The 22,878-nt window shown below is 39.9% G+C and overlaps 1 protein-coding gene across 1 annotated transcript; it reads left to right on the forward strand.

Annotated features, from left to right (window-relative positions):
• The first annotated feature begins 325 nt into the window (after positions 1–325).
• LOC135473293 (uncharacterized) lies at positions 326–22,597 on the forward strand. The gene is made up of 12 exons (XM_064753140.1): positions 326–2,152; positions 3,213–3,308; positions 4,893–5,123; positions 6,035–6,057; positions 6,318–6,499; positions 13,630–13,670; positions 14,171–15,392; positions 16,746–17,348; positions 18,430–19,101; positions 21,003–21,697; positions 22,139–22,206; positions 22,510–22,597. The coding sequence occupies exons 1-12, from the start codon at positions 1,481–1,483 to the stop codon at positions 22,595–22,597; spliced, it is 4,593 nt and encodes a 1,530-aa protein (XP_064609210.1). The 5' UTR covers positions 326–1,480.
• Positions 22,598–22,878: the final 281 nt, after the last annotated feature.

A 22,878-nucleotide genomic window follows, 5' to 3' on the forward strand; every position in this document is an offset into this window, starting at 1 on the left:
AACCAGGCAACACACAACGTTGAAACACCGTGTGAGTGTAAAATTTCTCTTTCTTTTGTTCGCCAACCTTACGGTATGAGCTGCTAGATATAGAAAAGAAAAACAAACATAACATTGAGCTGAATACTTTTATTAATGATCCATAATGATGCCTGAAACATAAACCACGTAAACAATTAGCGTAACCGATCGGGTTGATAAACATACGTGGCGTAACCGAATGATCGGTTAGGCAAGGCGGAAAAGACGTAACCGATTTCTGGGTTTCGCCGGCAGGCCAAATTTCGCTGCCTGGTACAGCATTGTCAGGAAAGTGAGAACAAAGATGTCGTACATGTACGATAATCGCACATATATAGGACACTGGTGAGTTAATAGTGACATAAAAAAAACATCATAAGACAAATATACTATAAAAAATGACGTACGTTGCTTTGTGCAACTACGTTGCACAGAAGCGCCAATCTACCTCAATGAAACCACGCCCAATGTCCACAAATCCACTGCGACAAAATTGTTTCTGCAATGCGCATTACAATATTTGTTGCTATGCTTCACGGGAATGCCCTCTTTATTCCATCAGCATAGTGCTGGCTTCTTTCCGAGCTTGTGCGCCCCTATGACAGCGTGATCGACAACTACGTCAAACCGTTTATACAGGTTCATATCGTTATGAAATAGCTTCATATTCAACTGAAATTCCATTGCACTTTCTGGTTTCTGTAGTAATCGAGTAAAGAAAGACCTCCACGACGTCATCGCAATAAAAGTCAAACCGTCTACTTACTCATACATGTATGTCCAAGTTAAATGAATTGGTTTAACTTTCCTTTTTTAACAGGGCGATGTCATTTAAGAACTTAAAGCTAGGAAACTATTGAAGGTAGCCTAAAATGGTGAAGTTTTGAGAGTAAAAAATCGCTCTTCGCCAGGTACCTTACTCACCTGTTGACTTGGAGCCGCAGCCGAAACATTTCAGACCCGCAAAAACAACTGAACTTATAGTTCAGCTCCACATATTCTCATTTGCCGACGCGCACGACCGCTGACTACATGCACCCGACTTCATTTATTTCCGGAGTAAATACATATCCTAGACTGTTTGACGGGCATGTATGACTGGAGCCTACCTGTATGAGGATAAAGAATATATTCATTTATTCACTTTGGTGAAGTTAACTGAAAGGTGAAATTGACGAGATTAATACTATTTTACGATGCATGTGTGATTAGAGCATATCTATTTGACGACATTATTTTTTTTTGCAATCTCTATAGCATTGTAGGTCTATGAAGTTTAACTGACAGAATTCAAGTTGCTGGTTTTGTTCGCACCGACGTGTAAAATTTGCACCCTGATTGTTTATTGAATTCATTGTTGATGGTATGACCTCATTATAACATATTCTCATATTTAGCAAATGATGCATGTTTCTATAATTTGCTGTCCATGAAAAAATGATTTCAGATAAAATCTAAAATGGCTGAAAGCAAGCTGAATCTGGAAGAGGATCTCTTATGTTCAATTTGCATGGAAATGTTCCGGAAACCTGTAGTGCTACCATGTGAACACAGTTTCTGCAGGGAATGCATTGGTTTGTTTGCCGAAAAATCCAAATCTGAAGAAACAGATGATGTTTCCAAGAGCGAGGGAAAGGAAAACGTTTGTCAAGTGATATCTTGCCCTATGTGTCGGGCACTAACCACTTTGGGGAGGGACGGCGTAGACGGGTTGCCTGCGAACTTCCAGCTGGAAGAAATTGTGAATTGTAAATTCACATCTGGCGTAAGAGTTGAGGATAAAATCCCGTTTTGTGCTGTCTGTGAAAATGCCGAAAAGGTGACAGTCGTCAGGTTTTGCACCACGTGTTGTGTGCTATACTGTGAAGATTGTTTGGCAGCTTTTCATCCTGTGAAAGGGGCGCTTAAACGTCACCGCGTGATTTCTTCGCAAGAGTACCTGTCAGAGAAAACATCAGAGTTTGAGGTAAAGACAGATAAAGATTCTAACTCTCAAGCGTCATGTGCCCTACACGGTCTGCCATTCTGTTTGTACTGTGTGCCGTGTGAGGTTGTTATTTGTCTGGATTGTATGGAGGAGCATGCGGAACATGGTACAAGAAATATCCGGTCTGCAGCGGAGAAAAATAAGGTAAGACTACTGTATACACGACAGTCTGGGACTTTTCATGGCGCAGAGAGTTCTCGAAGTTTTCTATGCATCGACTGCTCTAAAGATCATCAACATTTGTCAAAGCGAACATTCGCACACCATCCGTCAACCATGATAAACGTTCCCTGTCAATAATCTCAGGTCAAATTCCAAAACAAATTTCAGCGCGCGCAAATAATTAATAATGTGTATAAAGTAAGAAAATCGGACGAATTCGTGCAAAGAGAAGCAGTCAACAGTATTCAGTGCCGACGGAAATACGCAAGGCATGTTCTAGGAGAAAAAATTTAATCACTATGCTAACCCATTTCTAGTTTACATGTTGCCGTTACTACAAATATGTGAAGGTTGCTCAGACAAAATTCGAACTGCTTTACATGCTGTATGATGTGTATACGTATACATTGGCTTCTGTATGCGGGTACAAAAAATGTGCGACACGCGTGAGAAATTGCGACAACTACTTACCAAAGGCGTTTGGTTGATTAATTACTTTGGGCACTCCGGTTTCCTCTGTTGACACTAACTAACGTCCTATAACTGCGGGATTCTTCAGTACGACGTTAATCCCTAATGAACCAATCACTCAGTCTGAACACTTCAGAAAAGTTTGGGAAAAGTGCTCTGTCAGCTAAATTAAAAATCAGTGAGAGTTGATCACCATATGTTCGAGGATCGTGTGGTCCATTAGGACTTGTTCACTGGCATATTACTGGCATATCTAATATCTAATATAACAGCTGACAAAAGAGATTGTACTTTCAGTTTCTCTTAGTGGCTCATTGGTACAAAACTTTGTTCTCTTTATCACATAGTCCTCAAGTTCAATCCAGTCACCTCTTTTGGGGATGTAGGTTTACTTCAGGAGGTTTATCAGGTAGCGTGCCGAGAGCTCTGGGGTTTTTTTTCGTTCATAAAAGTAACCACTGTAGTATTAATATATATGTGGAAAAGTTTCTGAGTATGGTGTTAAACAACAACCGAATAAATAGGTGAAGAGATCCTTCATATATGTCACATGACGGTTTTTACTTTACAGCCAACTTCTGTGGAAAAGGCAAGTGAACTGGAGAAAGGTTTGAAGCAAACTAATGAATCGCTATCGGGATTTCTAAGTCTGCAAAATAAGATACAGGTTGGTATTTTCCCCCGACATTTGGTCAACTTTCTCCACATTTTATTGTGCACTGATAATTCAGTTTGAGTATGTCTTGGTAAAGAACACAAAATGTAGGTAACAATTAAGCGATTAATTGTCATTGCTATATATGGTCTAGAACATAGTCTGTTATTTGACACTATTTTTGTAAAATACTATTTAGCTGCGCGATGTAAATTGTCGTAGATGTACATTTATCCCATCAATCTATAAACTTGGGTAGGGGGGGGGGTCGATGGCCTCCATGGCCGAGTGAGTTCAGCGCGGCGCAATAACCGAGGAGCCTCTTACCAGTGTCGTCGCTGTGAGTTCAAGTACAGCTAATGCTCGCTTCCTCTCCATCCGTACGTGGGAAGGTCTTGCGGCAACCTGCGGATGGTGGTGGATTTCCCCCGGGCTCTACTCGGTTTCCTCCCAACATAATGCTGGCCGCTTTCGTACAAGTGAGATATTATTTAGTAAATAAAATAAATAAATATAAACTGATGTGCAATGCGAGGTAGAGTGAAGCTGTATCTGGATACCCACTTTATTACGTTGCCATTCTCCGATATAAGACAATATATTAAGGCAGCAAACCTTATATAACCTTTTAAGGACAATTCCACACAACCATACGGTAAATGACGTAAAGTTTCGCCTGTCGGTTACTGTCGTTTCCTTTCGCACGGACTGAGTGAGCGGCAAGTTACCCTGAATGGTAGCTATGGTCTCTAATCCGCGCCACGTGGGGTCAAGTCCCGACTGGTTCATGTGCATTTCTAATTATACCTATGAATTAAACCGAAGGAAGCATAGTCAAGCGATGACTATTACAACCCAGGACCACTGTAAATTCCAAACAGCGTCTGTGTCTCAAATTTAGTTTACACTGCCGATCTCGAAACGGCGAAGGTACGATTGCTTGGGTAACGTGGAAGTCACGTAGCAGCATTATCTTGTGAAAGATTGTCTATTCAGACTGCTCGATATGCAACAAATATTTGTACTCATGCATTTCAGGTACAAATGGATTTCACTGAGAAATATCTGTCACCAACCTCCTGTATAATCTGAGTGAAGTATGTCACTCAGCGCGCACGTTTTGTTTCGTTACAATCGGAGCTGTCCTATTGCAGAAGAGTTACCTTTCCCACGTTTTAAAATCGAAACTCCCCCATTAAACAGACTCAATTAAAAGGTTTCCGACATCTACTACGATTGTCTTCGACCCCTTTTCTGTAGTCCAGCATATAATGGGAGTCAGACGGGATTAGTCCGTGTCGCACAACACTGACTGGCTATATATCAAAATAACGTACATGTTTCATGATTATCGGCATGCAGATTTGCCCTGGCGTGATTTATTCGTCGCCACCGACAGGTATAATAGACACGTGGAGATTTCGAGCCTTGTTGACTGTAAGTTGTCGCTTTAGACGCAATTTGACATCATCTGCTGGCATAGTTTGCAAGTAATGCTTTTGTCATGAAAATCCCTATGGCTTAAATACGCATACGAAATCTAGGATACAAGATTTAAAAGATCTGGAATAATGAAGCAGTGTTAATGTTTGACAGGATAACAAAGATCTTCACACTCAAGATGTGCAAAGGGCATATTCTGTAGCTTTAAAGGATTTAAACACCTGGAGGCTAAACGCCTTGGAAAGTATACAAACACTCTATTCAAAGTGGAGTGTTGAATGTAGTGCTGGTGTAAAACATGTCCAAATGCAGGCAGAAGAAATGGAAAGAATGCAAAACGTATCCAAGGTTTTATTATCCTCTGTAGACGTGGAGTTTTTACAGGTAAGATTTTGTCCTAGTGCATCGTATGTTGTGATAAGAGTGATCTTCTAACATTCACCAACCTGCCCCTACTCCAGTTTATCTCTAAATCCCGTTAGTTTATCTTTAAATCCCGTTAGTTTATCTCTAAATCCCGTTAGTTTATCTCTAAATCCCGTTAGTTTATCTCTAAATCCCATCACATGCTAAAACGATGGATGGAAAGGTACTATTAAACGAAGAGTATATCTTTTAAAGAAAATGAAGAAACATATGCCAAAAAATCATTTTAGAGGTATCTTCTTTTGCAAGAGACTATACTATAGAGATTGCATGAAATACTTATTCAAAAGTTAGGATTGACTTTAATCAGCAGTATTTTGGTTTTGTTGATTCAGTTCTTGGCATGGATGTGTAAAGCGATTTGTGTAAAGCAGTAGCGTTTCACCTTTGTGGTCTGGCGTTCAAATCCATCTAATGCCGAATCCGCTGAAACTTTGTTAAAAGGGTTTGCGAATGTTTACTAATGTTTACTAATGTATACTAATGGTAAGTTGTTCGGTCCCGTGGCTGTCCGGATATCTACACCCACGAACTGTTATAATTAATTTAACATATTCCCGAATGCCGACTGCGAAAAATAGCTGTTAAAAAATATAAAAATATATTATTTTTCTTTACAAGAATTCTTTGTTGTTCAGAATGGCTTATAGCTCGTTTTTGTCCTATACTACGATTTTCTGCTTCAGTAATTATCTAATGGTCTGAAGTTTATTTCAATAAAAAAAGGATGATTGTCTTAGTTTATTGTGTAAGAATAGTACTTACGATCGAGTCTCCAAATATGGCCAGTTGTATCAAATAGTTGACTTGCAGCGGTAGCAGTATTTTGGCACGATTTTAAATGTATGCTAATTTGTGTTTATTGGCAGGGTTCAGTGCAGTTAAATAAAAGGTATGTATCAGTGTTTTGCCGCTTTCATTTTTTTAATATATACACGAGCTCCTGTTGTCAGAATTTATGTTTAGGTAAGCCAAATTTACAGCGCTGAGTATATGTTCTAAACACGATAATTTTTGCATTTTAACTGAAGTTGCACGGACTATTTGTTCTGCAGTTTGGCTGATATTGCTCTCACGACGAAACACAGCTGTTTCCTGTTGGCATTCAACCCAAATCAGTTATTCATCCCTTTAAATCTCTTCTTCTTACAGAATAGAGGACCAGTTAACAGAGAACAGGGCATCATTGGAAAAACATGAGGGAATTAGGCATAAGCTGTTAGAATCTGTAGAACGTAACGCCGTTGTTCCCAGAAAAGTGACCGTGACATCTGACGACCATCCTAGAGTAGAAGCGACAGTCAGTAGACAAATGGTACCTCAACCTGTCACAAGTAAGTTCTTCTTGACTATATTGATGTTAATAAATGTATGTACATTTATTTATGAAGAAATTATATTCTTTATTGCATTCAAGGTTAGTTATTTTTCATTTGTTTATTTATTTCATTGTTGCTTAACTCTATACTGAATGATTTTTTACTGAAACCATGGGGGTCAGTTTTATTCGTGGAGTGAACCCACGTGCCCGCGGTGAGAACTTTCCCAAATGTGATGCACAGTTATCACCACCATATTGATGTAAAATAAACGGTCTTCAAGGAACGTTAAACTGCGGTTACGACCCCACGAGCGCCGTAGACTACATATTGTTACCACGGCCCCACAAGCAGTGAGAGATTTTAGATGAGATATATGTTTTTCCTTGTACAATTGCTTTACGGACGGTGGAGTTGGTATCTGAGACGAGTGTTGTGCTCGCTATTACAGAACAGAGTGTACTTCGGGAAAACCATTTACTCAAGGAAACCCACTTTTCTTCACACATAAATATATATCAAGTCAGATAGGTAAACAAATGCAAATGCACAACACCGATAATTTCAGTACAACATCAGTCTGCACTCGGGCAGACAGAGCGAGGACTTGTACACGTCGCTCTACATCATTAAGATAAATAAGTGAATAAATCATTAAATTACAGAAAATCTTTACCCCAAAAAGTTTAGACAGACACAGAGGACAGGCTGATGTGAGGTATAAAGTAGGGTAAGCAATAACCGGCCTATTTAGAACCCTGTCCCATTCAAAACGCACTGCGTTCTAGCGTACTGATTTCACTCTGTCGCTTATAACATACCTTGCGTCTTTCCAACATCATTGTTGACTGCTTCTCTTTACATAATTCCATCCTATTTTCGTACTGTTCAAGCCCGGCTCATGCTATCTTTCTCTCCGGCTGTTCGTGGGAAAGTCTTGCAACAACCTGCGCATGGTCGTGGACTGTGCCCGGTTTCCTCCCACCATAATGCTGGCCACCGTCGTATAAGTGAAATATTCTTGAGTACGGCGTATAAAACACCAATGAAATAAATATTTTCGTACTTTATATACCTTCTTAGTTCTTCTTTGGTGGTTTGCGTTATACGTCGTTTTTGGGAATAGGCCTTGCGATTACTGACATGGAACGTCCTTATTGGTTGAGAGCTTGTCTACGACTGTCTCTTTCGACGCATAGATTCTAGTTTAATTTGTGCTAAACGCCATTTCTGACAAACTGGATTGAAACACACAACCCCATACTTCAATGGCCAGACAGTCGCAGCGAGCCTGCGCCTCAAGCGTTTAAACCGAGTCAAGTTATACAAGTAACAGTACCTGTAACTGTATAGCTCAAATGCCCTTACGCTTGTTTAGAATGCCTGTCACTTCTTCACCAGCTTGTGCATCATTTGTTTACGTTGTTATAGTGGTGCTTTCCTCAGAGTTATGTTACAGAGCCCCTTTGTAGTCATTGTTTTTATTTACTAATAAGAGGGCGGCGTGGACCTACAAACGAGGGATTTATTATGGGCAAGGCATGTCCATTTGACACCTCTGATATTGGCCAGCAGCTGAGAACTGCGAGTAAAAGTGGTCAAAGACATAGCGTTTCATTTTATTCAGAACCGCCATTTTCTGAGAACGTGTACCAATTAACAGAAAATAAATCTTACACATCCACTGATCAGTACGAAATCTACAGTCACCCTGAGCTCAATCATGCCTCTCGACATTTACAAGAGTACAGGGCTTCTGATAATTATGGTCGAAGAAATTTAGACTCCTCACACCGGCATGAAAGGTCAGAACGCGTAAAAAAAAAAAAAAAAAAAAACCATGGAAAACAGCAGCCGTCATCCATCCAAGCCTCTCGACAGAAGATTTACACATGTAGAAAGGTTTACTGAAGAGAAATTTCTAATGCAAACCGTTGATGAAAACTTACCAGAAGAAAGTCGACAGGAAGAACTGGTCGATACATGTAGCGATTTCAGGACGGATGCAGTCCGCAGCAGTGTAGAGGTGGAAAATCAGTGGAATTCTCGAGAAGGAGCACCTGGAATATATTCTGACTCCAGAACAGACAAATCTAGGGACACTATTCACTGGGGCGTGGTCATAACTACGAAAGGAGGCCACCTAGCACGTTGGTACGCTGATGCTGCTGTTGGTGATAAAATGTATACCGATCAGAAAACCCTACAGGCGCGGCGAAAAAGAAGGAGGGGTAGAAACGTTGCTATTCCTGAAACCTTGGATATACCCTATATGGAATCATTACCAAAGACAGCTTGACTCTGATGCTGTGTGTTGGGAACTTCGCTGCTATGTCCGATGTGGACCTAATTGTCAATTCCACTAACACTGAACTCCAGAAAGCTGCGGGACATGGGTTTGTTAAGCAATGTGAAGGTCAAAACCTTGGAGTGACCAAAAACGCACATACGGGAGCTGGGAACCTGCCTTGCAAGAGAGTACTGCATGTGTGATGGGAATCTTGGAATGAAAAACGCTGCATTAGTCAACTGAAGCGTACCATCCGGGTAATTCTGAACAAAGCGAATGAGACCCCTTGCATTATCAGAGAAAAGGCAGGTAAGGAAAGAACATTTATTGCTTGATTTAGGTCCAAGATATTCGGATTCATCTGGTTTGGTTGTAATCTGACTTCGACGTTTTTGTATATATATAGTAGACAATGTCACAGTTAAATTATCTAGGCTCTCGGTCATGCCCTGTTCCCTTATTCTTAATTCTTCTTTTTGACGAGACAAAACTAGATTACCTGAGTCAGATCCTTAACAGTAAATAATAAAGTTTTGCGTGTTATCAGTGTCCAATCGCGTGGTCTAAATCTGCTGGGTTTTGACGTCGGCTGTATGTTGAAGGAAGTTGCCGATAACTCTCGGCTATCCCAGATCACTTGTTCTATCGATGTTGATATCTTATGACATACTTGACAGTATCATTTTATATGGCCGAACTCAAGTTTGGAGGTAGAGGAAACCGAGTCATATCCACAAAAATGACAAAGCTTACCAATTAACTGTCTGGCGTAAAAAAACATACATCATCCTTCGTACAGCGCATGCCGCGCTCTCTACCTTTCGCTTTACATCTCTGCCACCAATAGCAAATTTTGTACAGAAATCTTGACCAACGCCGAGGTCACTGGGGTCACGGTGATGAGGCAGGAAGTGATGTCAGAAAACACAAACAATCCGTCTCAACTTTCGTCTGTAATAATACTTCATACACATGCATTATAATCTTTATCTAGAGAATGTTCATCATGATTCTAACCATCACTTAAAACAATTTTATTGATGGATGCAATAAATAGTTCTGCGAGAGGACACAAGTGATGAGGCTAATCTTAAACAAGCCTACGTGCGCCTCACACATCCCAAAGGTCAAGCATGTCTATTGGTGACAGTGGCGTAAAGCGAAAGGTAGAGCGCGACGCATGCGCCGTAAGGAGTTTGATCATATATGGGTACTTATTAATCCTACCTGGTGACAAATGTGAAAATGTTCTGAATAGAAAATAAAAATCTACATCAAAGACAGTTAAATCAAAGCAGCGACGACAGTGTGATAGCGTCACACCTTACTTTAACACTGAAGTTCTTTTTCACAAAGATCTAATCAAGTCGTGTTTCTTGTTATCAAGATTGTAGATTTTGCAGACAGAAAAATATCCTAGAAATATTCAAATTTATATGAGAAGGTTGTTGCTGCTGCAATATAAAGTGGTCTAGACATTAACAATGACTACTTCTTTGTAGGGGAACTAAAGTTTCCTGTACTGCAGTGGGTCAAATGTGTCGTGGATGTCATCAATGAGTACTCAAAGAAACTGAAGAAGGACCGTCGCCTGAAGGAGATTCATTTTGTGGACAGAAATTTAGAATTCGTGCGACTCCTCGAGGATGAACTGCTGGAAGTTTTCCCTCAAACATTAGAGAGCCAGTCTGATTCACAGGAGACGGCAAATAATGAACAGTTGTCTGCGTCAGGTGAATCAAACCTACTAAAGACTTTTCAAATTCCTGCCCCCTGCAAAATAGTTGCTCAGAAAACTGATATCACTGCATGCCATTGTAATCAGCATCGACACGAACATCCCTGGTATCCTTTCAAATGCTGTATCTCACGTGACTAGAAAGACCTACACTGAGGAGAAAGAGCAGATGCTCACATGTATGAAAGCTGAAGGCGTATTTGTGACACGGTCTGGCCAGTTACCTTATAAATATGTTGTGCACGTGCTGTGTAGTAGATTATTCATAGGAGAGGAAGGCATTGGCGCACTTATCAGCACCATACTGAATGAAGCTCATGTATTAAAGATGAAGACGATCTTCTCAGCCATTTTTACAGGTATTTGTATGGTTTGTCTCATGTTACAAAAGAAACACTGCGACCATTGTCATGTTTTTGTACAAACTTTTTTGAAGGCTATCATCCCGTGAAAGAAACATTTCTTTAGCATGTAAGGATAATTTATTTATTTAATTTGATTGGTGTTTTAGGCCGTACTCAAGAATATTTGACTTATACGAGTAGAGTCCGGGGGTAATCCACTACCATCCGCAGGTCGCTTTCAGACCCACATGCAGCCGGAGAGGGAGCCTGCATGAACTAGTCTTGAACTCACAGCGATCACATTGGTAGGAGGCTTCTGGGTCATTGCGCTGTGCTGATGAGCTAACCACCTCGTCCACGTAACAATAAATAAATATTTATCTTTGTGTATAATCTGATAGGTACCAAGCAATGTCTTCATATCAACTGATATTGTAACAAGAATGTTTCACTTATGCGACGGTGGCCAGCATTATTGTGGGTGAAAAACCGGCAGAGCCCAGGGGAAATCCACGACAATCCTCCAGATGCTGGCAGAGAGGAAGTACGGCCGGAGATGAAGCCTGGATCATTGCGCCATGCTGGCATGCTAACCCCCTCGGCCAAAGATGTTTTTATTATTAGTCTCACTCCAGCAGATCATTATGTCATGCACGAGAGGCATAAGAGAAATAGAACAGACTTTCACATGACTCAGTATGGACCAGCTCTGAAAGACTGTCAGTGTTGCCTTTGAAACTATGATTTTTTTCTCTAGGTCTTGTGGGAATTCCTATTAAGACTTGATCCCAGTTGTTGGTGGATAATATCTGTGCCTTCATAAAGAAAGATCCGCGTACTTATCTGAGAAAGATCTTTTTGGTGGATAGGGATGAAGAAAAAGTAGATCGGTTTCGTGTTTTACTAACCAGAAAGACGATTTAAGTAAATTTGACGGAGAGCAAGGATTTCAAAAAGGCTGGTATTACTCCAGAGCTAACATTTATCATGAATTCTATCTCACTGTTAGTTGCGGGCCGTGTGCAAATATACATATTAAATAGGGCATTTCAAGCAACATCGGGTACATTTACCTCCCCGAATAATACACCGGGGATGGCCATGCTGTTTTATTTTTTTTTTTTGTTTTTATGATTTAGATATAGATGACATATCCGGATTTCCTCCAGTAAGAAAAGTGTTATTTCATACATTTTACTTATATCAATTTTGTTACTATTTTTATATATATGTCACGCAAAAATAATAACAATAAGACACGACTTTGTACGCAGCTTTGAAATATCAAGGTCAACTGCTTAACTTGCCGTTGATTGGTCTAACATGATCATGATCTCTGCACCGGGAGTTAAAGAGAACGGCAGCATGAAATATGCCGTTATTTTCTCGGCTTAAATTACATCTCATTTAACAGTATAATTAAGGCGCAATTTTGGTTGCTCGCGTAGGTTAAATGACAAATGTGAAGAAAAAAAGTAAAATACATTTCACACATAAATGTTCATACAGTTTCTTTCATCTTTTATGACTCCTGTTAGTGTTAATTAGTTTTGGTGTAATAAATATGTTTGTACATGACACACTGTAGTATTATCACTGCATGCAAATCTTATCATTCTACTTTCATGGGATAAAATAATCTCCAGTGAGCTTTATTCCCGCCACTTGTATTCCACATGTATATTTATGTATTCTTTTAAAAAGATTTATGGTGAATAAATGAAATGAAATGAAATTTATGTGATTCTATTTTAAAGCCAACCCAAAGAATTTTTCACTTATACGATGTCAGTGGGTTTAAGGCATAGATGAAACAAGAGAGACTCGGGTAGACCACCGCACGTTTAGCAAATTGTACTGAAAATTTCTGCTATTTGTAGCGTACATGTATACATGCAGACCATATTTAATTGTATGAAGTAAAGGGTGCTCAGCAAATGTTGAACTACTTACTCTGTCATAAGAACGTGTCGTAGACCGCGCATTGTCACATAGGTCGCGAAAGTTAAAGAATCTACAAATTTTGCGCCCAAGGCCAGGTTTGAACCCGAACCAGGTCTGTGCTAACCGGTTGAAAGACAAGCACCTTTTCTGCTTACACACATGTTGCTGTGATTCAAATGTCTAAATGTGTATTCCTTTCCGGTCGTAAACGGGAAGGTGTTCCAGCAACCTGCGGATGGCCATTAGTTTCCCGTAGACTCTGTTGGTCCGGTAAAAAATTCTTGAGTACGGCGTAAAACGGCTATCAGATATATAAATAAATCAATGTGTAGTGTTAAAATCAAGGATAGCTTTATTTGAAATCGGTGGTTGTACCATCAGCTATAAAGTATGATGTTGTGTACGATGTAATGATAATTACGATGTAACGATGTAAAATCAATTTGTTATACTCAACTTATTCTAAAGAACATAAATGTATTTCAAATTGCAATGCATAAGATATACTTACCTTAATAATTGTCGGCTCATTTGTCAAGATATATGAGTGTTTGGGGTTATTTTTTTTAATGATTGTCTTTTAGAGAAAATAGTAAGCAGAATTAAAGAAGCATTTTAGATAAACTCCATTACTGTCTAGTGAAAGTCTAGTTAATACCTTTTACAAACACCTCGGCCATATGCCAAAAGGAATTATTTGGATTGCCCAGTTACTTCTGCTCAAGCATGAGTATTAGTTGTTTTGTCTCTGTAGTGCATTGTTAGGGCGATGCTACAAAACTGGCTACGGTAGAACTCCTTTGTAGTCGTTGCTTTTGTTTTGTAATAGGAGGACAGTGCGGTTTGAGTGGAGAGAAGTTCAAGGACGATGTAAGTTCATTCGTATTTTCATGTTTATTAAATACATGTTAAGCTACAACATAAATATGTAGGCATAGGTGGGTGAAAAATAAATATAGGTCTAGAAATGCTAAAAACTATAAAAAGGATAGTTACATCACAATATATTACTGGTTTTATTCGAGTACATGATTATTTGACAAATGTATGGTAGTTCCACACATAAAAGATTGCCGCTATACAACTTCACGTAAAAAAGAAACCTTCAAAACTTTGAGAACAAAATTATTATTCCAAACAGTTCATAACGTTCGACGCCCATCTTTTGTTGTTTAACATTACACATCATGTATTATATACCAACAAATCGAGCTTGTTAATAAGCGTGAAATAAAAGTACAACAACGTCTTTCACAAAGTTACATACATAATCCCAACATAGTGACTCTTGGTTGTAACTATGTTCTCTAGACACTGTCAAACCTTCCAGCACATAAACATTTTTCATTTGTTATATTTACAATTTTTAGGCGGTACTGCAAGCTCAAGTTGATTCTGACGCGTTTCATGTTGGCCAGGAACTGGAGACTGTCAGCAACAGTAGAATAAGACAGGAGCTGAGGACATCAGAAACCAGAAGAAACAGTAGACTAACGCTGCTGAGGGCACCGGAAGCCAGTCGACTAAGTCATGGGCTGAGGACTGCGGGCAACACTGGACTGCGACAGGAGCTGGGGTGTGCTGTAACCAGTGGAACTGGACATCAAATGGGGACTGCCGGAACCAGCGGACTAACGCAGGAGCTAGAGACTGACACAAGTGGACTGCGACAGGAGATGAGAAATGTCGCGACCTGTGGACTAAAGTATGAGCTGTGGACCAGCCGAACAAGTGAAGTAAGCCATAGTCATCCCTCGAAAACAGAACAGCCATCTTCTGAAGGAATGTACCAACAAGAAAACAAGGCTTACCTTGACAATGATAAGTACAAAGTCCATGATGATCCATACAAACATGTAGAAAGGCTTGGAATTCACGGGAATGGGGGTGAACACTTAGCGCAAGAAAAGGGACAGGAAGAACCCATGGAAATCGACGAAGTTTTGAAAACGAGGGAAAGTCATCATGATGCGGATGTTAAAAATCCATGGAATTCCCAAAGAGAAGGAATGTCTGGAACATCATCTGACTCAGAACGGGGCACCGTTCACAAAGACATGAACTCAAGTGCGAAGGAAGAAAAACAAACACGTTCGTACGCTAATGCCGCAGCCAGTGGTGTAATGTCTACCCGTCACACAACCTCACAGCCACGGAGAGATAGAAGGAAAAATAGGATTTTCAATAACCTGGAAACTTCAAATAATAACAAGAAGGTTGTGGTTACTAAGGAAGGCTTGACTCTGATGCTTTATTCAGGTGACATCACCAGGTTATCCGATGTGGACTGTATTCTCAATTCCACTGACCCTGAACTCCAGCATAGCGGCGGCGCTGCCGCAGCTATTAAGAAAGCTGCAGGACCTGGATTTCTTAAGTTATGTGAAGGTCAAAACCTTGGAGTAGCCCAGTGCATATCTACTGGAGCTGGAAATCTGCCTTACAAGAGAGTTCTCCATGTATTCCTCGAGCGATGGGAATCTTGGAATGAAAAACGCTTCATTATTCAACTGAAGAGTACCATCTGGGAAGTTCTGAATCAAGCGAATAAAGATAAGATGAGATCCCTTGCATTATCGGGCATTGGAACAGGTAAGGAAACGGCATTTACTGATGGTTCTAACTGGAATAAGAGTCTTAGATCAAGAGCTTTTAACCAATTCGGTTGTATTTTAACTGTGATCCATCTTTTGTTTATGTATCTGACAATATTTTTGCTAGGGCATTATCCCGGCTCCCGGTCATATGGTCTCCCCTTAACGTTAAGTTTTATGTTAGGAATATAAATTGAATACATCAATCATATCGAGAAATATAAATTATGATTTTTTACGATTATCATTGGTCGAGCATAAGTTGTTTAAATCTACAAGGTCTCACGGTGATTAAACGTCGTCTATGTGTTGCGGAAGTTGTAAATGGCGGTGCTGCTAAGTCTTGGTTAGTTTATTTGTTCTATTTTAGTTAAGATATTATCTATGCGTCGAAACAGACATTGGTATTCCAGCCATCAGCCAATAAGGACATTCCAGGTCAATAATCGCAAGGCTTATTCCCCAAAACGACGTATAACTTAAACCACCAAAGAACTAAGAAAGTATATAAAGTTCGAAAATATGACGGTATCATGCACAGAAAAGCAGTCATCATTCATTATGACAGTATAATTACGGTATAATTAAACACGTACAGCTTAGAGAGTGAAACCAGAGAAGTGACGACAGTATGATGGCTGGCAAATTGTTGCACCTAACGGGTGAAAAACGGCCTTTTGTCAGTTTACCCCAGTCAGGGTTTTTGTTCATGTTTATGCATAAATAGTAACAATTCATACGCCCCTTAGCACCAAGGCTTAATTAGGTAAAAACAATGGAGTGATGTTAATTGCAATTTATTAGAGGTCACAGGTCTAGAATTACTCAATGTCATGCCAGGATCAGCGCTAGAGAAAACCTGTCAAGTTCACAGAAAACTAGCGGAGCATACCGCTGCCTGGCGTACCGTCTGGCGTAGCTGGCCCTGCCAGAGATGTGTCCCAACCACGATTTTATTAGCTCAGTGTTATTCTTGTCGACCACAGCACAATGGACAGATTATCATACCTGGCCACAAATGTGACAATCTATTCAATATAAAATAAAAGGCTACAGAAAAGAGAATAAAACTACAGAGATAACGGTAGTGTGATAGTGATACCGGCATTCCTTATTTTACCAAGTTTTAACAATGTTTTAAACACTCCAATCTTTTCTCTTCCAACATGAACAGTATAATGTTGAGTTCCTTGTTATTCTGTTCCACAAAAATCTGCTGTTGATTGTATGCTGAATGTCTTTTATATTTACAGAAATGTTCATTCACAAATATATCTAGTGATAGTTTAAGCGGTCTCAAATTACCATTGACTAGATCACAAGAAAAAACGAGAAAATTTTTTCTTTGTAGGTGCACTAAAGTTTCCTATAGATAAGTGGGTGAAATGTGTAGTGGATGTCATCAAAGAGTACGCAAAGAGATTTATGAAGGACAAAGCCTTGAAGGAGATACATTTTGTGGACAAAAATCCAGAATTCCTGCGACGCCTTGAGGAAGGACTGCTGAAAGTTTTTCCTCAAACATGGAGCCAACCTACTTCACAGGAGACCACAAGTAGTAAACAGTCGTCGGCGTCAAGTGAATCACACCAACTAACGACATTTCAGATTTCTGGTCCCTGCCAAATAGTCGTTCAGAAAACCGATATTACTACATTCCAGGGAGATGCTATTGTAATCACGGTGGACAAGAACATTTCCAGGCCACTTTCTGATGCTGTATCTCGTGCTGCTGGACAGGAGTACACGGCAGAGAAAGACAAGAAGCTTAGAGATAAAGCTGGAGACGTATTTGTGACCGACGCGGGACAGTTACCTTGTAAATATGTGGTCCATGCATTGCTTAGCGGATCATCCACGAGAAAGGACGACATTGGTGCACTTGTCACCTGCGTACTGTCTGAAGCCGAGGCAGTGAAGATTCAGACGATTGCTTTCCCGGCCATTTCAACAGGTATTTGGTTTGATTTGTAAAGAGGGCTTTATTTGACAAAAATACATTCACGACGACTGATAATCTTTTATTAAGTGTGCACAAAATTCTAGCTGTTTGTTGACAACCATCTTGCGAAAGAAGAATTCCTTGCTATAACACGTAACAATAAGTAAATATTCATATAGGTGTATTTTTATACGACCCACCACAAAACGAAGCGTATTGTTGTATAGCGATTTTGTCTGTCTGTCCGTCTGTCCGTCCGTATTCGTGTCCGGGCTATAACTCCAACAGTTTTCTGCGTAGAGATTTATTTTTTGGTGGACGCATACATAAACAGATGACAATGTGTTGGGACTCAGATTTGTTCATTTCCGCGGTTGTCATGGTTGCCAGTTTGACAGTTTCCCTTTATATACTTTATCGATATATATGGCTTCATGCCCGGGCTATAACTCCAACTGTTTTCTTCACGGAGTTTTAATTTTTAGTGGATACATAGATACACAGATGACAATGAGTCACGACTCACATTTGTCCATTTCCATGGTCGTCACGGTAACCAGATAACCATTTTCCTTATAAATACGATATATAAATAGAAATGATTTCGTGTCCTGGCTACAACTCTAACTGTTTTCCGGATAAAGTTTTCATATTTGGTATACAGTTATGTCCACTTGTGTGGTTGACCTGGTAACCACATACCTGTTATCAACACCCATCAAGATTCCCCTTCAAAGGTTATACTCACTACAATGCTGCTGGTATTCCTTTGTACATTTCAAACAAATGCATTTGTTGGGGAGTATTTTGTGTTCATTTGAACTCTTGTTGTATGATCTCTACCACACGATGTTTTGGTTTTAATTGATATTATAACAGGACACAAAAATTCACACACGAAAAAATGAAAATTTTTGTCACTGTATATATCTTAGCTAGGTACGTACAGATGAAAGAAAGAATATGGTGTCTTTATAAGTTTCAGTCCAGTATATAAATGATGGAATTAGAACTGGTGTTCACATGACTCAATATGGGCCAGCTATGAAAGACTATGAGTGTTGCATTTGACACTGTGTTTGTTTTTCACTAGGATTTGTGGGAATGTCTGTAAACGCTGGATGCCAGCTGTTGGTGGATAATATCTCTTCCTACATGAAGAACAACCCGAGCACCTTTCTGAAAAAGATTTACTTGGTAGATATAGATGAAAAGAAAGTGGATCAGTTTCGCGTTTTGCTTACGCAGCAGATATCAACCCTTAAGAAAGAACAACACGAATTAACCCCCAACTACGGGTATTTGCAAAAATCGCCCGACTTGCCCAAGTTAGAGAGCAAAAATAAGGATGACTCTTCTACGCTCAGCACACACAGGCCTGTGGAGAATCGACTGCCTGCAAGGTTTGCCATTTCAGATTCCTGTACAGTTGAAGTTGAAAAAGCTGACTTTCGTACATTTGAAGGAGATGCACTCGTAGTTACGGTGCGCGAAGATTTCACAACAGCTAGTGGTCAGGACTTGGCTTTCACGATGACAGCAGGCGAAAAGTATTATGAAGAGCTGAAGCAGAAAGAATCAGCCAAACCAGGAAATCTTGTGGTCACAGGAGCTGGCAACATGGGATATGGCCATGTGATACACGGTGTCTGGGACACAAAACACTCGTCAGGTGTTGAAGAGCTGAGGACACTTGTGTCACGTATCTTAAATAAGGCTGATGAATTAGATATGAAAACACTTGTTGTTCCACCTCTCTGGGCTGGTAAGTTTGGCATTGGTTTAATGGCATTCTTTGTTATTGAAAGTTGTCAGTTGTTAAAGGGGGGTTCTCGTTAAGCATAAGTAGTGATAAAAATGCGTGTTGATTTTATAAAATTTAACTCAGCGCCCATTACGGGTTAGTATTAAGCTGCAATGTATAGAGAGTGTGGTTATTTGCAGTTGATACCAAGCTATACGGTCTAACACTGGGCGAAATACCGCCATTGCGTAATCTCATAAGTATTCTTATGGTTCGATAGTTGATGTCATATAATATACACGTAATATAAATGTTGTTACCAGGAGCTCAAAACACACTATTCAAGCATGTATAGCATATTCATTGTATTCTGCACAAAACATCATATATTATAAAGTCTACATTTGAATAAGCCTATACACAACGCGAAAAAATGTCGGCGAGATATATACATTTATTGGAATACTCAAGACGGGATCAAGTATTACCTCGCTACAGTAAGCCTCCTTTTGAATGACAACAAGCAAAACAACAAAGTGGGTCCTTCTGCACACACAAATAAGACAAAAAGCACACATTTTGGCAAAATGTTCATGTTTATTGAAGCATATGGTGACAAACATTGATCATCCAGTATTACTTTGACTACCTCTCCGGTCGTACGTGGGAAGGTCTGTCAGCAACCGGCTAAACGTCGTGGTTTCGTCCCACTGTAATGTTTACCGTCGTGGAGTAAGCGAAGTATTTTTGAGTACGGCGTAAAACGTCATTCAGATATATAAATAAATAGATAAATAAATCCAGTATGACTTTTTCTAAAGAGAGGTACGATATGAAGTGCAAATTTCAGAACCATACCACAGCTCTATGAATTTCCCAATCAGAAGTAAAAAACTTGGTCGAATCACCCATAAAAGTTATATGGCCATAAAAGAGATGGTTGATTAGTATTAACACTCCAGAAATGTAGTCTAGATCAAAAACTCCAATTTTTCGTTCAAACGAGGCGCTGTGTCTTCAATTTACAGTATTAAGATCAACGTTAACCAGAGAATATCTTTGTTGAAACTTTCATATGTACTTCAAAGTTTCGTTTCTTGTTAACGGTGGTCTTCATACGTAAAATATAAACTTTCTAATGTGATCATTTAAGTTATGGTATTACGTAACGCGGCAACTACAGCGAAATCATACGTGGATCGTAGTTGAGATCACGTGTGGTTATCTAGCTATCAGGAACATAAACATGTTATGCGTAGCGGAAGTATAAGACTGAGCACATTTGTTATATATGTACTTAATTGATTGGTGCATAACTGTGTGCTCAATAATTTTTCAGAAAGTTACATTTGTCATGCAGTGATTTTCCCCACTGTACAGTGTCAGATGCAAAAAACAAAGATAATTCCTTGCAACTGGAGGAGTCTACGATTTTTAGATTTTATGACCTATACTTTGCCTCAGTGTATGTTTGGAGCATTATAAGTAGCATGCTTGCCACATAACAGGGAAAGAAGAGCAAAACAGAACTGAAAAAGAAGTAGCCATACGATTGTGTCAGAAGCTGTTGCTCAAAGCTATAGTCAGTTTCGCTTCTTGAGGTGCACAGGCTCTTGCAGTGGGGCCGATTCCCTGCCTTACCGTACCAGGTCCTTTGTAAGCCTGAAATTAATGGTAGCCCTCCATTAAAATAGCGAATGGATGTTTAGCTGTGAATTGCGATTTTTTGTTGCTTATTTTGTGACAAAGCTAGTTGTTTTACTTTTGCTCCGTGTAAGGAGATAAATGTTTCTAAATTGCAGTGTATAAGATATGCCTAGGTTAAGAAATGTCACTGTTTGTCACGATTGTTTTTGTCAGTTTTAGAATGAAGATTGTCCCGAACATCAGATTAGATTTTGTCATTTTGACTGTTTTTCTAGGTCTACTTAACATTACAACCCATGACGGATGCTCCGCTGTGGTAGAGGGAATTTTTCGTTTTGTGACAATGTTACCTGATATATCAGTGAAGATTTACTTGCTGGACACAGACATGAATACGCTGGACTGTTACTGTAAGGAGCTGAGAAAACGAGTACCTAATTTAGAGTCTGTCGATCCCATTCAAGCATCTGGCGGAGGTGATGTATCCATGTCCGGGATGTCCAGAGCTGACGACCATCTGCCAGCTGCCTGGTCAGGTGCGCTTTGTGTTGTCTGTAAAGACGAGCGTGTATCTGCCAAAGTGAGAAGGTGTGGCCATGCATTGTGTGGCATATGCGTGATTCCTGGACTTGATGTTCAGTTCTGCTGTAAGGAATCTAGCAATCCGAGTTCGCACACCATTCCTGGCATTGAGGCCGAGAAGGATAAGGAAGATTGTGTCATTTGTTTGTGCCCCAAAACAGACCCCAAGAGCTTGCAATGCGGCCACAAATTTTGCAAAGATTGCATCGAAGAGTATTTCAGGAAGTGTGCAATGCTTTGTCCTGTGTGTAAAGCAGTTTGTGGGAAAGTAACCGGTAACCAACCTTACGGAACCATGGAGGTGGAGGAGACGCATAAATCCTGCGCTGGATATCAAGGTTACAAGTCTCTAATCATTCACTATAATTTCCCAAACGGAATTCAACAGGTAAGTGGAGGAGTTTTCTGCTTGCTGTTTGTAGCGAGTACTATTCATACATCTCTATGGTAATGCCCAACGAAAAATAAAATGATCGACCCTTACAGTAATGTCTGTGGGGAAGGTAATTCTGTATAAACCGGTCTGTTTATTTTAGATCAGCATGACTACAAAGATACTTTGTTTGGATACATGTATTCGACCGAGATTAATGTCTAGAATTTCTGCCAGACTGACTTCTTGCTATATATGAATTAACCCTAGATCCCATTTACGTCAATGCGAAATTATGCCGGTGATTTCTGGGAAACACCCGGAAGGGGAGGCGGAAGGTGTAACTGTCAAATCGTTCTACAGCCGACACTTGTACAGCTGATAACGGATACCATAGCAACGAGGCGTGAAGCTGACTTTTACCGACATTGCCTTGCCATAAACAGTCTTTTGTAGGTTTTAGGGACAGCTTTGTTCAAGTTTTTCTTCGTGTGGAAGTGTACTCTATGGCCCGTCATACAATGGTCAGTCTTCAGTTTAAGTGGTGACTGGGTTTTAAGACATGACAACCCAAAGACACAAATCACAACACCCAGCTATAGCATGAGGTTTATTTCTTACTTGCAGATGTGTCATTGAATGCTTTCACCAATTTAGTGAAGTAATATCAATGCTAAAACAAATATAGCGACAGACAGATTTTGATTTGCTATTGCAACTGACACCGTCAACACATAACGTCGAGCTGACTTAATACACTGCTCTCCACAGGAATTGCAAATCGGGCATAAAAAAGTTTGCAGACGTGTCTTTTATTCTTGTTGTAGGAAGGTCACCCTCATCCAGGCCGACGGTTTCATGGAGCTCGCCGAACTGCGTACCTACCGAAGACAAACGAAGGCCGGCGAATTCTAAAGCTCTTGAAGCAGGCCTTTGATCAACGGCTTTTGTTCACCATCGGGCGATCTGTGGCGACAGGAAGAGATGACGTAGTCACGTGGAATGACGTACATCACAAAACCTCCAGGGATGGTGGTCCCGAAAAGTCAGTGGAGGAGATTTTGTTTTTTATTGCATAATGAGTCTTGCATTTGCATTCATCCAGAAATCAAGACAAAAATCAGCATAAAATGTTCGAACGGGCTGTGTCCCTGAAACACAAAGAACAAATTTCACTATTCTTCATCATTTGTAAA

This window comes from Liolophura sinensis, chromosome 8 (assembly GCF_032854445.1).
Source record: "Liolophura sinensis isolate JHLJ2023 chromosome 8, CUHK_Ljap_v2, whole genome shotgun sequence".
Lineage (NCBI taxonomy): Eukaryota > Metazoa > Mollusca > Polyplacophora > Chitonida > Chitonidae > Liolophura > Liolophura sinensis.

Coding starts and splice junctions, on each gene's coding strand:
- LOC135473293 (XM_064753140.1), top strand. CDS start 1,481: ATGGCTGAAAGCAAGCTGAATCTGGAAGAGGATCTCTTATGTTCAATT. Junction 6,058..6,317: donor TCAGTGCAGTTAAATAAAAG/GTATGTATCAGT, acceptor TTCTTCTTACAG/AATAGAGGACCAGTTAACAG. Junction 15,393..16,745: donor ATTATCGGGCATTGGAACAG/GTAAGGAAACGG, acceptor TTTTCTTTGTAG/GTGCACTAAAGTTTCCTATA.